Source organism: Psittacula echo (assembly GCF_963264785.1).
Source record: "Psittacula echo genome assembly, chromosome: 5".
NCBI classification, from domain to species: domain Eukaryota; kingdom Metazoa; phylum Chordata; class Aves; order Psittaciformes; family Psittacidae; genus Psittacula; species Psittacula echo.
In genome coordinates, this window is record NC_137739.1 from 82,156,165 (window position 1) to 82,169,886 (window position 13,722).

Below are 13,722 nucleotides of genomic sequence, written 5' to 3' on the forward strand. Positions count from 1 at the left end.
CCTGCATTACCCCTGCAAAAATGTCTGCTCCGCTTCCACACCCTCCTTTTTACAACTCAAATATGCTTTTCAAACTCAGTCCTCTGACTTGAAGGGAGATAAATGAATGAGGCTTTCAAAAGGACCTTGGGCCCACTGACTTGCAGCTGAGATATACTCCTGAAAATGAAATCTAGGTTAGCAAGGTCTTGAGTGTTTTATCTGTTGTGCTTGCCCAAGTCAATCCCTCAAGTCGGACTTCATTACTTTCTCCTTTCTTTCCCTGCCTTCCTCTTTGTACTTTGGCTTTTCTTCTAAGCCCTTCTCTGTTGCACATGGCTCCATAACACTCTTGTTCACAAGTTCTTGTTCACACTTAGATGGAAGTCAGAGCAATGTAGGATGAGGTTTCAAGCATGGAAGCTGCTTCCAAATAAGCACCACACAAAAGCAGTTTGAAAGTGAGGGATAAGAGCTCTGTGTTTTGCTGAATTCTGGCTGAGAGTGGGTTCAGCCAACCCTAACAAAGCATCATTATATGAGAGTGAATGTTTCAGAGTAGCTATTCCAGAACAGCATGTACAGACATGTCCAATTCTCACCATACATGTGACTGACTCAGAGCAAGGATTTTAACTGTCCTTGCTCTTGTCTTCTTCCTTTGCTAAGGAACTATCTCATTTTAGTACTAGGCCCGGATCTTGATCTGTATGGATGAGCACAGTCAGTTGCTCAGCTTCTAGTTCCTGAAGGGTGTGCCAGAACGGTGTCAACGACAAGGAAGGACCTTCAGTTACAAAGTCTTCAGGACACGTATACAGACTTAAAGGTGCCACAATGCCTTTAGAGAGTTATGTATAAAGGCATCTGATATTAGGTACTCTGTATTCTTCTGAATACATGTCCTGAATGTCCTGAATTCAACCCTTCTTTCTTTTCTTAAAACAAAACAAACAAGAATGACAACTTTCCATTTAAAGAGATATGATGTCAGCATTTAGCATTCCCACTCTGATCTTGCACTACTTAAACCCTCATGTTTAGGGGCATGTTTATGAAATTGTACATGCTATGTGGTAGGGATCACTAGCAGATTGCTCCCCCTCTCCCCCACAAACGTCTAAGGGTTTAAAAAGAAAGTCACCCTGCTCTTCCCCACAGAAAGATCACAGTGCTGCTGACTTCAGAGTTTCCATGGTGTTAACAATTGCAGCAGTTCAGCACAAGCTCAGGCATCACTTCTAATCCAGCACCAAAAGCCTGCCCCATTCTGAGCCCTGGAAACCACACAGCTTTCCTGGACTGGACCAAAGCCTCACTGAGAATTTGATAAGGAGCTCTTCTTTCCAAATATATCTGACAGCACACAGTGCTTCTTCAGCATACACATAAGTTTGAGACAACTTCATCTGGACAACATTTCCATCTCCTGCTATTTATATTAGAGCTTCAATAAAAGTCAAAGAAAAAGTTACTTTTAAAATTAAAATTAAATGCTCAGCTCAAACATGACTCTAAGCGCTGCAAACATTCCACAGGACAATCCATTTAAAACTTCCCTTCCAAAAATGAGACAAGCTTTTCTAAACAATAAATGCATATTTGGATCAAAATCAAAATCCTACTAAAAGGCCTTTACATGGTTCTCCGAAAATACAAATGCCTCAAACACAAAATGCACTAGCTATATCAGCTGAGTACAAGTTCTACTATCCTGAACAATCAAAGCTCCTCATTTTCAGCAGATGAGAGAAAAGGACACATCCGATTATCGCAGCCAGAGGGTCTCAGGGGTACTTTGGAGAACTGTAGGTCACATAGGTCAGATTTAGTTCCAAACTAAGCCAATGTCCCATAAAGACGAGTCAGAGAAATCCTTCAAAGGAGAAACTTGAGTCTCTCTAGAAGTTTTTGGAGAGAGGGAAGAAAGATGGCTGGGACTCTTTAGTTTGGAGAGAAGGCTGGATGGAGAGAGGTTATGATAAAGGTTTACAAAACCATAGGGACTACAGATAGCTGGATGCAGACCAACAGTTCACCAAAGCTCACAATATTCATAACTAATGAGCTTTCAACAGAACCGCAAAAGTGGTTTAACAGAGAAAAAAAATGTCTTTCTTTTCACAGAGAGGAGTGAACTCCAGGAACTTGTCACCAAAAGAGGCTGCAGAGGTAGACAATATTAGAAAGCCCCAAAAGGGTTTATACAAATTCAGTGGACAACAGGTCCACGACTAAGTACTAAAGGAAATGGGTAGAGATGCACCTCCTAACATCCCTGATACAACAATTGAGCATGAGGCAAATGGACCACATAGGTTCATATAGCAAAGCTCACAGTATCTCACCAAACACCATCTTCCGTTGCCAGCGTCACAGGCAGAACACTGGGCTTCTTGAAGGACTGGCTTGACTCAGAAAGGCACCTTCTCTGTGTGTTTACACCCCAGCTGTTATTCACCCGGGCCAATCCCTGCCCTGCCAGTCACAGCTGGACAGAGACAGCACTGTCCTGAACTGGAAATCTTCATCTCCCCACTGGCTCCTCAGCCCAGTTTTGTTTCCCCAGTATTATTTTGATTATACATCCTGTTGTACACCCATACTATGGATCCAGGAGAATGCATTACTTCCCCACCAAGTTCTAGCAATACTGTTCTAGGGAAAACCTCGTAGAACAAATAATATCTCACCAGGCAGGGAGCTGTCCTATACCACTGTGAGTCCTCTTGAGACAACAGTTTTACCCCACAAGATACAACCCAACTCTACTGCAATCTAACAGACTTTGGAAACACAACCAGAACTAGTACAGGAGATCTAGAAAAACCAATCTTACTCAAGTTCATTAGTTTCCTTTCTCCCACCTCAATAATGCTGGTCCAATAGGCTCTTCCTCCATCTTCAGTCCCAATCCAAAATGCTTTGGAGTTATGTCTTTGCTGATCTCCACTGACCACAGCGGTCACTCAAAACTGAAAACGAGCTTTCAGAGCTGACCAAACAAGTAGATTCCAGCCTTGCAAAGAGGTTACCAAACAAGTTTAATAAAGTTCTGGGCTTGGCGTGGCACTAACACCGCCCTTCAGCAAGCGTCTGTGACGGAAACAAGTATCACCTAATGTGGAAAGAGGACTGGGATTATCTGTCACAGGCTGAGCCTCGGTAGGTTAAGGCTGCAGCTGCTGCAATAATGGAGAGTCTGCTATAAAAAGCACATTGCTTGACAGCTCCAGAATTTTGGCTAGGAAAAAAGGTTTCCTGAGTTCTCCCTGCATCATTACCACAAGCACTTACTAGACAAGACTCGTTTGAAGAATGAGCAGATCAAGGCTTTCCCAGAAGAAACTATGCAGACAGACTTGTTCCAACATTACTTGCTCGCAAAGGGAGTGGAAAGGTCCTTGTGATACTCGACAATCAGTGTGGTAAGTCCTCCATTGCTGTGGCACTTTTTTTATCCAGAACTTAATTTGTAGTCATTTGTAGAAGGAAAATTGCGGGATATAGCATCAAAAATATCTGTGTTTATCCTTTTTTCCCCACTTTGATCCCATATCAGCTTGGTCAGGACTCTCTCCTGCATTGCTTACAGTCAAATTAGTCTCAGCTACTTACTAAGTACAGAGAAACCAAATACATTACGCTAATAATCCATAATCCCATTACTTCTGTTCTGGCTAAAACAGGGTCTGTGTTTAAGCACCACTTTTTAAAGAAAGGTCACCAGATAAATTCAGATCTATTCAGTTTGTAGGTTGTGGTAGTTTGCTTTTGGATATGCCCCTGTCCATGGAAGGGTGTTGGAACTAGATGGTCTTAAAGTCCTTTCCAACCCTAACTATTCTATGATTACCAAGCAAAACTAATATGATTTAGCTGCCAAGAACTTTCCCCATGGATATGACTTTTATCTTCATTATTTTTATTATGATTATTTTTAGGTGACCTTTTTCAAGGCCTCCAGAAAACAGTTAACAAAGAAACAGCACAACTGAAAGGACTTTTCCAGAATCATGATCAGCATGCCAAACTCACAGGTATACGTCAGTACTGCAGAAAACAACCTTTAAACTGCATTCAGGCTAAATCCAGAGAAGTTTATTCATGAAGGAGCAAGGCTTCCCTGGTGGGATGCTGTGTAGCAGCCGCAGGATTGCTAGGTAAACTGCTTATTAAAGTTTCTGACCACATCATTAAACTAAATTAAGACACAAGGGGCATTGCATACACATTTCAGTCAGTGAAGCAACACTAAGTAAATCCGTCTGGAAGATCAGAGTCAGGCATCTATCTCCAAAGAACTGGGGCACAAAACCCATGGCAAATCCAACAGGAAAATAAGAGAACTTTTGGAAGACACTATCAGTGAAGACTAGAGAAACCTTACAGCTGAATCCCAGAGCCACACTTTGCACGTTCAACCCTACAAAGCCAACCACCTCCTCTTGGTTTGCTCTGCTCACCTCATGAGTCCAGCAGTCTTGTGAGGAGGAGACTTTTCCGCCTGCTTCCCTCTCTGCTTCATGTCAGACAGTCGCTGCCGCATGTTGATGGTCATCTCTGAGCTCAGACGCCAGATGAAGATACAGCTGAAAGAGGGAAGGGTGAGGCTGAGGTCAAGTCTCAGTTCGGTTCATTGCTATTATCAATTTCCACCGCAGAGGCCAACAAGAGCCCTTCTGTCTGTGGTGGGAAGAGACACACACACAAACTCAATCCCATCACAAGCCTCATGACAAAAGAGTAAAACCTGCCTGGCAAAGACTCCCTGTGGGCAAGAGCAACTGCAAACGTACTTGCACAAACTCATCTCTGATCCTGCACCCTTATTTGACTATCTGACCAGTTACTGAAGGAAATGCCATAACAAGTCCCTCCATGGTCAGGAGGGTAAGTACAGTCTATAGATGTCTCTAACAGTGGCTGAGCTGCAGCCTCTAATTGCAACTACACCCACACGCAAGCCCTTCCTAATGCCCACCAGTCCCATGGGGTCTCTGCAGTGTAATCACAAGCTGATGTGGCAGTACTTTCTGCAGTCACAGTGCCCCTAATATTTTACATGGACTTCCTCCAGCAAACTTCTAAGGAATTTGATTGAATCTGGTCAGTGGATTCAAAAGTGTTTGAGAGCAGGAAACAAACAGTGTGAGCTCATTGGTCTCATTTTCTTCAGAAATCTGGCTAAAGAAAAATAAATTCCTCATCACATTAGAGAATAAATACTGTATCTCATCTTCAGCTGCTGCAAAGTGAAATGACAAGCATGTCCTTTGAAATTTAACCTCAGTGCTGACTAATTCTTTCCATCTCACCCATCTTTCCTGTCTAGCTGGGTATACTTACACTGATGTAGAAACAGAAGTGGTGCTTTTGCTGTCACTTATCATAGAATGGTTTGGGTCGGAAGAGACATTAAAGCTCATCCAGTTTCAACCCTCTGCCACGGGCAGGGACACCTTCCACTAGAGCAGGTTGCTCCAAGCCCCGTCCAACCTGGCCTTGAACACTGCCAGGGATGGGGCAGCTGCAGCTTCTCTGGGCACCCTGTGCCAGCGCCTCAGCACCCTCACAGGGAAGAGCTTCTTCCTAATGTCTAATCTAAATCTCCCCTCTGGCCGTTTAAAGCCATGCCCCCTTGTCCTGTCACTACAGGCCATTGTAAAAAGTACCTTTCCAGCTTCCTTGTAGGCCCCTTTTAAGCACTGGAAGGCTGCTATAAGGTCTTGGCTGAGCAACCCCAACTCAGCATGTCTCCATAGCAGAGGTTCTCCAACTCCCCAGTCATCTTCATGGCCTCCTCTATACTCGCTCAAACATCTCCATGTCCCTCTTGTGTTGGGGACCCCAGAGCTGGACGCAGGACTGCAGATGGGGACTCACAAGAGCAGAGCAGAGGGGGAGAATCACCTGCACTATACTTTGGAATCCAAAGAGGATTTACTCCAGTTCTTCAAGACCCATCAATGTCATCTTACTTGTGGATACTCCAATTCCTGAAGGAGTTTTCAATGCGAGACTTTCCCTTCTTCCTTGCTAGGCTATAAAAATTCATTTGCTCTGTCAGTGCAAACCATGGCATGGTCTGCCAGTGCAGACCATGAACAGTGACCATGAACTCTGGCTTCCTTGACATGAAGCAAATGCCAAAAATGCCAGGATCCTGAATACCTGCATTTTCTACATTTTTTCCTCTCTCATGAGAAGCCATTTTAAAAGGTTTTTACTTCCACACCACAGAAGTAGGAAGCACAAAGCCCACTTTGCAGTCTGTGCTCATTTTAATGAAATAGCAAGTCCCTTCTTGCCCCCTCTGTGACAAAGCTCAGGAGCATCACCCCAGCTACAGAAGTCACACACAGAAACACTTCCCATCAACAGTGGTCACGCTGCCATCCTCCTGCCCCAACTGTTGAGCCAGGAGGAAGTGGTGAAGTGCTGCATCTTTGAGTTATGGCAACCCGGTGCACCCAGCTGCTTCCGCTCAAGCAGCAACTCTCTCAAACATAACATCAACCCTAATCTGCTGATGGGAAATATAGAAAAGCAAGAAACAAAATTCAGAAAGCAAATCTGGCTTATTCCTTTATCCCACCCCCACAGCCATCCAACCCAAGATAAGCAGCAAACAGCATGAACTTGTAAATACCTCAGCATTCAACACAAAGCTCTACAGAAGAATGCTCCCACCTACTCCTTTTGCTGCTGTTTCATTTTTCCCTTGCAGTACTTTTCTCACATTGGTCTCCCAGTCCTTGTGCCCTTCCTCATCTCTTTCTACTCTGAGTTTGATTCTCTGCCCATGCTGCTACGTGTAAACAGGCTATTCTCCCTGTTCTCCTCTGAAAGACACATTTTCTCATCAACTTACAGCAAAGTTCTTCATGAATCCTTTCCTTACTTCCACCTCCTCCACACCCTTAGTGAAGGAAATGACCCTTTTGTTCATGGAAATGGACAACAAGGGAATATTGCACTAAATCACAAGCACCAAGGGACCTCAAACCTTCCATGTTTCTGGAATTTATTAGAAATCCACAAGAAAATGGCTCCTTCTCTGCAACTTTTCCCTTGATCTATTCACACACATGAAGGGTAAAGAAAGAGTAAAAATAAATTATTTACTTTTTACTGAAAGGCAGAAATAACCAACCGATGTGATTTAAGGTGACCTATTGTATGGCCTGTAACAACTCACCCTCCATGTTTTTTCCAGTTCCATTGTGTTTTATTATTAGAAAAAAAAAAAAAAAGAGAGAAACTGGGTTACTCTGACCTTGAAATTGCACTCCAGGAACCAACTTTCTCAAAGGAAAAAAACTATTCAGCTCAGCTGATTCCAGTAAGAGGTCTACTCACTTCTGCAATCATCATATTAGTATATCATCATGTTATGGTGAGCTGATTTAGCTCGCCAGATCAGCAAAAATTCAGCTCAGGGGAGGCTGATGTAGCGACCTGAATCAGCTTAATGAGGGCTCAGTCCCACCACAGCTCACTTTGAGGTTTGGGGAAGAGGACCATATGGACAGGAGCAAAGAGTGAGGACAAACCTCTCTCTTTTGCTGCTACACAGGCTCATTCACCTGGTGAAACCTCACCAACAGGACCACTGCAAGAAAGTTTGGGCACCACTGGTTAGAACGTCATAAGCTGCCTTACATCACAGGCCTGAAGGCTGGTAAGGAAACACACCACATCCCTGTCTCCTTGCAGGGAACAGTACCTACACTCAGAAAACCGCAAGGGAAGTACATCACACAGACGTCTTATTCCATGAAAGGATAATATGAGCTTTGTGAGCTTTGCCAATGGCATGCATTTAGGATTCAGAAAGCTCTGAGGTTAATTTGGAATTCATAAAACATCCCTCATTTAAAATAAATAAATAAATATTCTAACTTCCTTCAGGACACACATTAAATCTAGCGTGAGATGGCATGAGCTGATAGCACAAACAAGCAAAACCCTCTTACCTGTCACCAGAAACAGAGATCAGATGTTTGCAGTCATTACTGAATTTCATCCCGGTTACAATCTCTGTGTGAAATAAAACACCAGAAAACAAAACTCCCCTGAATTATTGCAATGGACAGAAGAGATCATCAGCCAAACAGCCCATCTGTGCTTAGCAACTCAGATTCTGATTAAAGCCAAACTCCACAGATCAATATGCCCCAATTAGCATAACCAGCTAATAAAGAATCTAGGCTTGAAATGCAAAGGGTATCCCACAGTAAAATATTACAGAATAATAGAATAGCCCCTGCATGGTAGGACCCAAGGGTAGATCATAATGAGACTTAATATACACTGAAAAAACAGACTCCCTTATAGGCTATTAGAAAAACTGTGTAAACAAATACGTGGCCTGACGGGCATGTGTGGGCTTGTGTTTTGCAATGCAAAATGCAGTCTGGAAAGGTTGAAACTGCAATGAAATAAGCTATCATAGCTTCATCCAACTATGACCTACTCCAAAATACCCACTGGGTAAACACTGGTGGGGAGGAACCTTCAGAAAACTTTGATTAGTATCAGACCTTACTATATAGTTACCAGCAGAACAATGCATTTCAGGATGTGTACCTTACCTGAATGTCCATACATGGTTGCAACACACTCGCCAGAATAGAAATCAAAGATGGAGAGGTTCTTGTCAGAACAACTAGTTGCAATGTAAAGACCAGAAGGATCTGTTTGCACCTGTTTTAGGAAATGAGAAGTACAAAGATCTGGTGAGAAAGCGCCTTCAAACTGCATGCATATGGTCCAGAATATCCAAGACAGTCATGACAGCTAACAGAATAAAAGGCAAGTAGCTTGCACACGATTCCAACCGAATATGAGGCTATCCAGCATCCCAGGACAAATCCCCAACCTGGCTGAACTGTTAAAACTAATCTCCAATATAATCAGAGACTAAAGGCATTTACATTAAAAGCCTTCATGACTGTGAAGGCACACCATCAATGGACAGGCTTATAACTCTCTCTCCTACCTCCTTTTAATCACTAGGGTCTTGCTTTCTTCTAAACAAAACCCACACATGCCAAGACACACACACCCCAAAATAATCAGAGATGACAGAGTTAAGTGAAACATTAAAAGACTCCAATCTTGAGGAGAGAAACCAAAAAAGAACTCAACACTGCAGAGAAATTATCGTTGATAATGATGCTGTCAAATCTCCAGCATCTGCAACTCCAGTTTTGGCACTGGTTTTGCTTTGGGGTTGGTTTTTTTGAGGGGTTTTGGTTGTTCATTTTCTGTTAGGCTGTTTGGGGGGGTTTTCTCATATACACCCCTTTGTGACTTTATCTCGGATAAATATAAAACCCCCTCCAAATGCCTCTCTAGGTCTAAAGCAGCACTACACAGCAAATACAGCTGCTGTCAGCATATGTCCTGCTTTGTCCTTTGTAGAACTTTAATGAACTGAGAGTGAAAGTGTCTGGGTTTTGAGGGAGATGTGGTATTTAACTGATAACTTTTTGTTGGCTAAGTTTATTTTGATGCTGTATCTTCTGCTTCCGATGTCACTGTTTGGGTTCTACTTGTTAAATTGCAATATGGTCTCCGAACAACAAGCCCAGAAAGTTTAAATTCCAGAGACAACCATAATCCCTTGGTTACACAACTGCCCTAAAAAATGAACAAAGCAACATTTGCAAATTTACACTGCAAATAGAAGACAGACTAGGGACAACACGGGCCCTCTCTGGAAGCTATCGGGAGAACTGGCTACCCTGGATTTGGAGAAGGCTGAGGTTCTTAATGACTTCTTTGCCTCAGTCTTCACTGGCCACTGGCTCTGACCGCACCACCCAAGTCTTGGAAGGCGGACGCAGGGACTGTGAGAATGAAGACCCTAGGCCCACTGTAGGAGAGGATCTGGTTCGAGACCATCTTAAAAACCTGAACGTACACAAGTCCATGGGACCTGACAAAATCCATCCGCGGGTCCTGAAGGAGCTGGCGAATGAAGTTGCTAAGCCACTGGCCATCATATTTGAAAAATCATGGCAGTCAGGTGAAGTTCACAACGACTGGAAGAAGGGAAATATAACCCCCATTTTCAAGAAGGGGAAAATGGATGACCCAGGGGAATTACAGACCAGACAGTCTCAACTCTGTGCCTGGCAAAATCTTGGAGCAGATTCTCCTGGAAGGCATGCTAAGGCACATGAAAAACAACAAGGTGCTAGGTGAGAGCCAGCATGGCTTCACTGAGGGGAAATCCTGCCTGACCAATTTGGTGGCCTTCTATGATGGGGCTACGAAACTGATGGACAGGGGCAGAGCAGTTGATGTCATCTACCTGGACTTGTGCCAAGCATTCGACACTGTCCCACACGACATCCTTGTCTCTAAATTGGAGAGACATCAATTTGATGGGTGGACCACTCGGTGGATAAAGAACTGGCTGGATGGCTGCAAGCAAAGAGTTGTGGTCAATGGCTCGATGTCCGGCTGGAGATCAGTAACGAGTGGTGTCCCTCAGGGATGGGTGTTGGGACCGGTCTTGTTCAACATCTTTGTTGGTGACATGGACAGTGGGATTGAGTGCGCCCTCAGCAAGTTTGCCGATGACACCAAGCTGTGTGGTTCGGTTGATACGCCGGAGGGAAGGGATGCCATCCAGAGGGACCTCGACACGCTTGTGAGGTGGGCTGATGCCAACCTGATGAAGTTTAACCATGCCAAGTGCAAGGTCCTACACCTGGGTCGGAGCAATCCCAGGCACAGCTACAGGTTGGGCAGAGAAGAGATTCAGAGCAGCCCTGCAGAGAAGGACTTGGGGGTGTTGGTCAATGAGAAAATGAACATGAGCCGGCTGCAGTGTGCGCTCGCAGCCCAGAAAGCCAACTGTATCCTGGGCTGCATCAAGAGGAGCGTGACCAGCAGGTCAAAGGAGGTGATCCTGCCCCTCTACTCTGCTCTCGTGAGACCTCACTTGGAGCATTGTGTGCAGTTCTGGTGTCCTCAACATAAAAAGGACATGGAACTGTTGGAACAAGTCCAGAGGAGGGTCACGAGGATGATCAGGGGACTGGAGCACCTTCTGTATGAAGACAGGCTGAGAAAGTTGGGGCTGTTCAGCCTGGAGAAGAGAAGGCTGCGTGGAGACCTCAGAGCAGCCTTCCAGTATCTGAAGGGGGCCTACAAGGATGCTGGGGAGGGACTATTCCTCAGGGACTGTAGTGACAGGACAAGGGGTAACGGGTTCAAACTTAAACAGAGGAAGTTTAGATTGGATCTAAGGAAGAAATTCTTTCCTGAGAGGGTGGTGAGGCACTGGAATGGGTTGCCCAGTGAAGGTGTGAATGCTCCACCCCTGGCAGTGTTCAAGGCCAGGCTGGGCAGAGCCTTGGGTGACATGGTTTAGTGGGAGGTGTCCCTGCCCATGGCAGGAGGGTTGGAACTAGATGATCTTAAGGTCCTTTCCAACCCTAACTATTCTATGATTCTGTGATTTAAAAGTAATTGAGATTCCCCACTTGAGCTACACATGAAAAGAACCCAAAACAAAACATAAAGGATAAACAAAAAATCCAGCTCCCAGCAACATTTCATGGTTTGTTGTTTGAGAAACATAATCAAATACCTGAGAAAGTACCAGCAATAAAGTGTAGCATCAATTTTTCATTACTATGGCTTAGAAAAAAATCTATAGGAATTATAACAGGCAAAGACAAAGAGAACTTATTTTTCTCTGTAAAACAGAACAGGTGACACTGAACAAAGCTGTTCACCTTCTTCTCCCTTTTTACCTTTTTATCAACATGCAGCTCCACCTTAAAAATCCTACCAAAAATAGCCAAGAAAGCCAGAATGGACTCTCTGGAGCAGAAAGTAAAGGATTAAAGTTAATGGACTAAAGCATCACTTGACAGATACTGGTGCAATTCTACTTGCTTTTACAGCATGGTCTGTGCCTCACTTCAGAAACAATACAGACAGAGAAATTATGTATCAACTTCAGCATTCATTGATTCTTTCCCTTTTTTAGCCTAAGGGAACCCAAACACATTACCAGCCCTTAAGGATGGAGGTAGGAGGAAGCAGGATAAGGGACAAAGCATGGAGTGAGCAACAACCACCACCAAAACAAGTTACTGTGTCCAGATTTGTGTCTAATTTTCCAAGCCCTGAGCTGCATCCAGGAGACAAAAAAGGAAAAGGGAAGAAAGAAAGAAAACCACTTACTTTGATGAGGGTGCCATCTTCACCTTGCGATCCCTTGTAAAGCTTCTTCTGCTTCCCACTGCTTATATTGAAAACCCTGAGGGAGATGACATAAACCAACATGGCTCATTTTGCCCAGGTACTGCTCTGAGGCTCTTGTCACCAGGATACTTTTCTCCTTCTGTTCCTCATTCCATATGAGATACAGGGAATAAGGCCAAGCCACAGGAAGTGGAGAAATGATCCCTATGACCTATAACCACCAACCATTTAAATGGTTCAAGAAACAACCTTAAAAGTAATGTAAGGGCCCAAGACCGGAGGATATGATGTCAAGCAGATTATCTGAATTAAAACTGAGGCTCAAACAGATAATAAAAAACAAGTATAGCATCATGGCATTGAAGGAGAGATCAAATGGGAGGGAGAAAACCTTGTCATGCCTTTTAATGGCTAATGGTGATGTAGCAGGAATAGCTCCTAATAAGCTTCAGTTAGTCCCCCCGCTATAAAAATGCCTGTGGCTCCTTCATATTAAAGGTAAAGGTTAAGAGAGCAAGACCCTTTATTTACATTAGAATACAAAACCAAATTACATTCAGTAGTGGTATTTAGCTATGACCAAAACTCTCGGCATCTCACTCAGATACAACAGGAGACACACAAACACAGAAAGTCTCCTGTGCCTTGAAGGTAGAAGTAGACAGATTAGAGAAATGGGTAAAAAGGGAGCAGGCAATGAATTCTACTTGTCTGAAGACAGTCACACCTAGCTCCGTTTTAGGTTCCTACAGCCTCAGCTGTCCCATAGGACCTCACAGCTTCTCACTAGACACAACTTTAAAAGCAAAAATGACCAAAACACAGAAGTTCTTGCCCCACAGCTCAACGATATGGCAAGGAAGGCACACTTGCTCTCCCAGTAGAAAGACTTCGCTCTGCAAAGCAACCCAGTGAGAAGCCAAGGGTCCAATGGCCATCTGCATATAACCACAGGTTTTTATCTTTTTTTTTTTGTCTGAAAATGCTGAGCCAAAGAGGAACAATGATGGAGATGGGGTCACCTTGGCCAGCTCATTTATGACTGCAAAAATATTTTCAAGACAAGTAGTAAACTAACCTGATGTTACGATCTTGGCATCCAATAGCTGCGTATTTCCAGCTGGGGTCCACATCCATGTCATACAGAGTGGTCTTCCTAACAATGTGATGCGTTCGGGTAAACTGAACCCCTTCTCCTATCTAAGCATGTGGGTAAAGATTGTGTCAAAATCAAGTAGTTAACTCATTATCAAGAACGCCTAAATATAGATGAGTCTTCTCACACGGCCAGCACAAACCAACTATTCCCATTAACCAGGTCTGCTGGGACTGGAAACACAATAAACTCCTCCCTCCAGCCCTTACTCTTTCACCACTTCTCACAATAGCCCTGGCAGTGAAATAAAAGCAGATATCCTAACAGCTCTCTGCTCTGCATCTTGCTGAGAAAGGTCAGGCTGGGAGAAGCTGCATGCTTCACAGAACTAGTCCTCTGAATGTGATCTCTTG

The 13,722-nt window shown here is 43.9% G+C and overlaps 1 protein-coding gene across 1 annotated transcript in view; it reads right to left on the reverse strand.

Annotated features, from left to right (window-relative positions):
* MAPKBP1 (mitogen-activated protein kinase binding protein 1) overlaps positions 1-13,722 on the reverse strand; it is a gene marked incomplete at both ends in the record, with an annotated part of 97,673 nt that overhangs the window by 15,890 nt on the left and 68,061 nt on the right. The window contains 5 exons of the mRNA XM_080619621.1: positions 4,446-4,571; positions 7,959-8,022; positions 8,577-8,688; positions 12,193-12,268; positions 13,292-13,413. Of these exons, the coding sequence (XP_080475747.1) occupies positions 4,446-4,571; positions 7,959-8,022; positions 8,577-8,688; positions 12,193-12,268; positions 13,292-13,413 (500 nt within the window). The remainder of the gene's footprint in view (positions 1-4,445; positions 4,572-7,958; positions 8,023-8,576; positions 8,689-12,192; positions 12,269-13,291; positions 13,414-13,722) is intronic.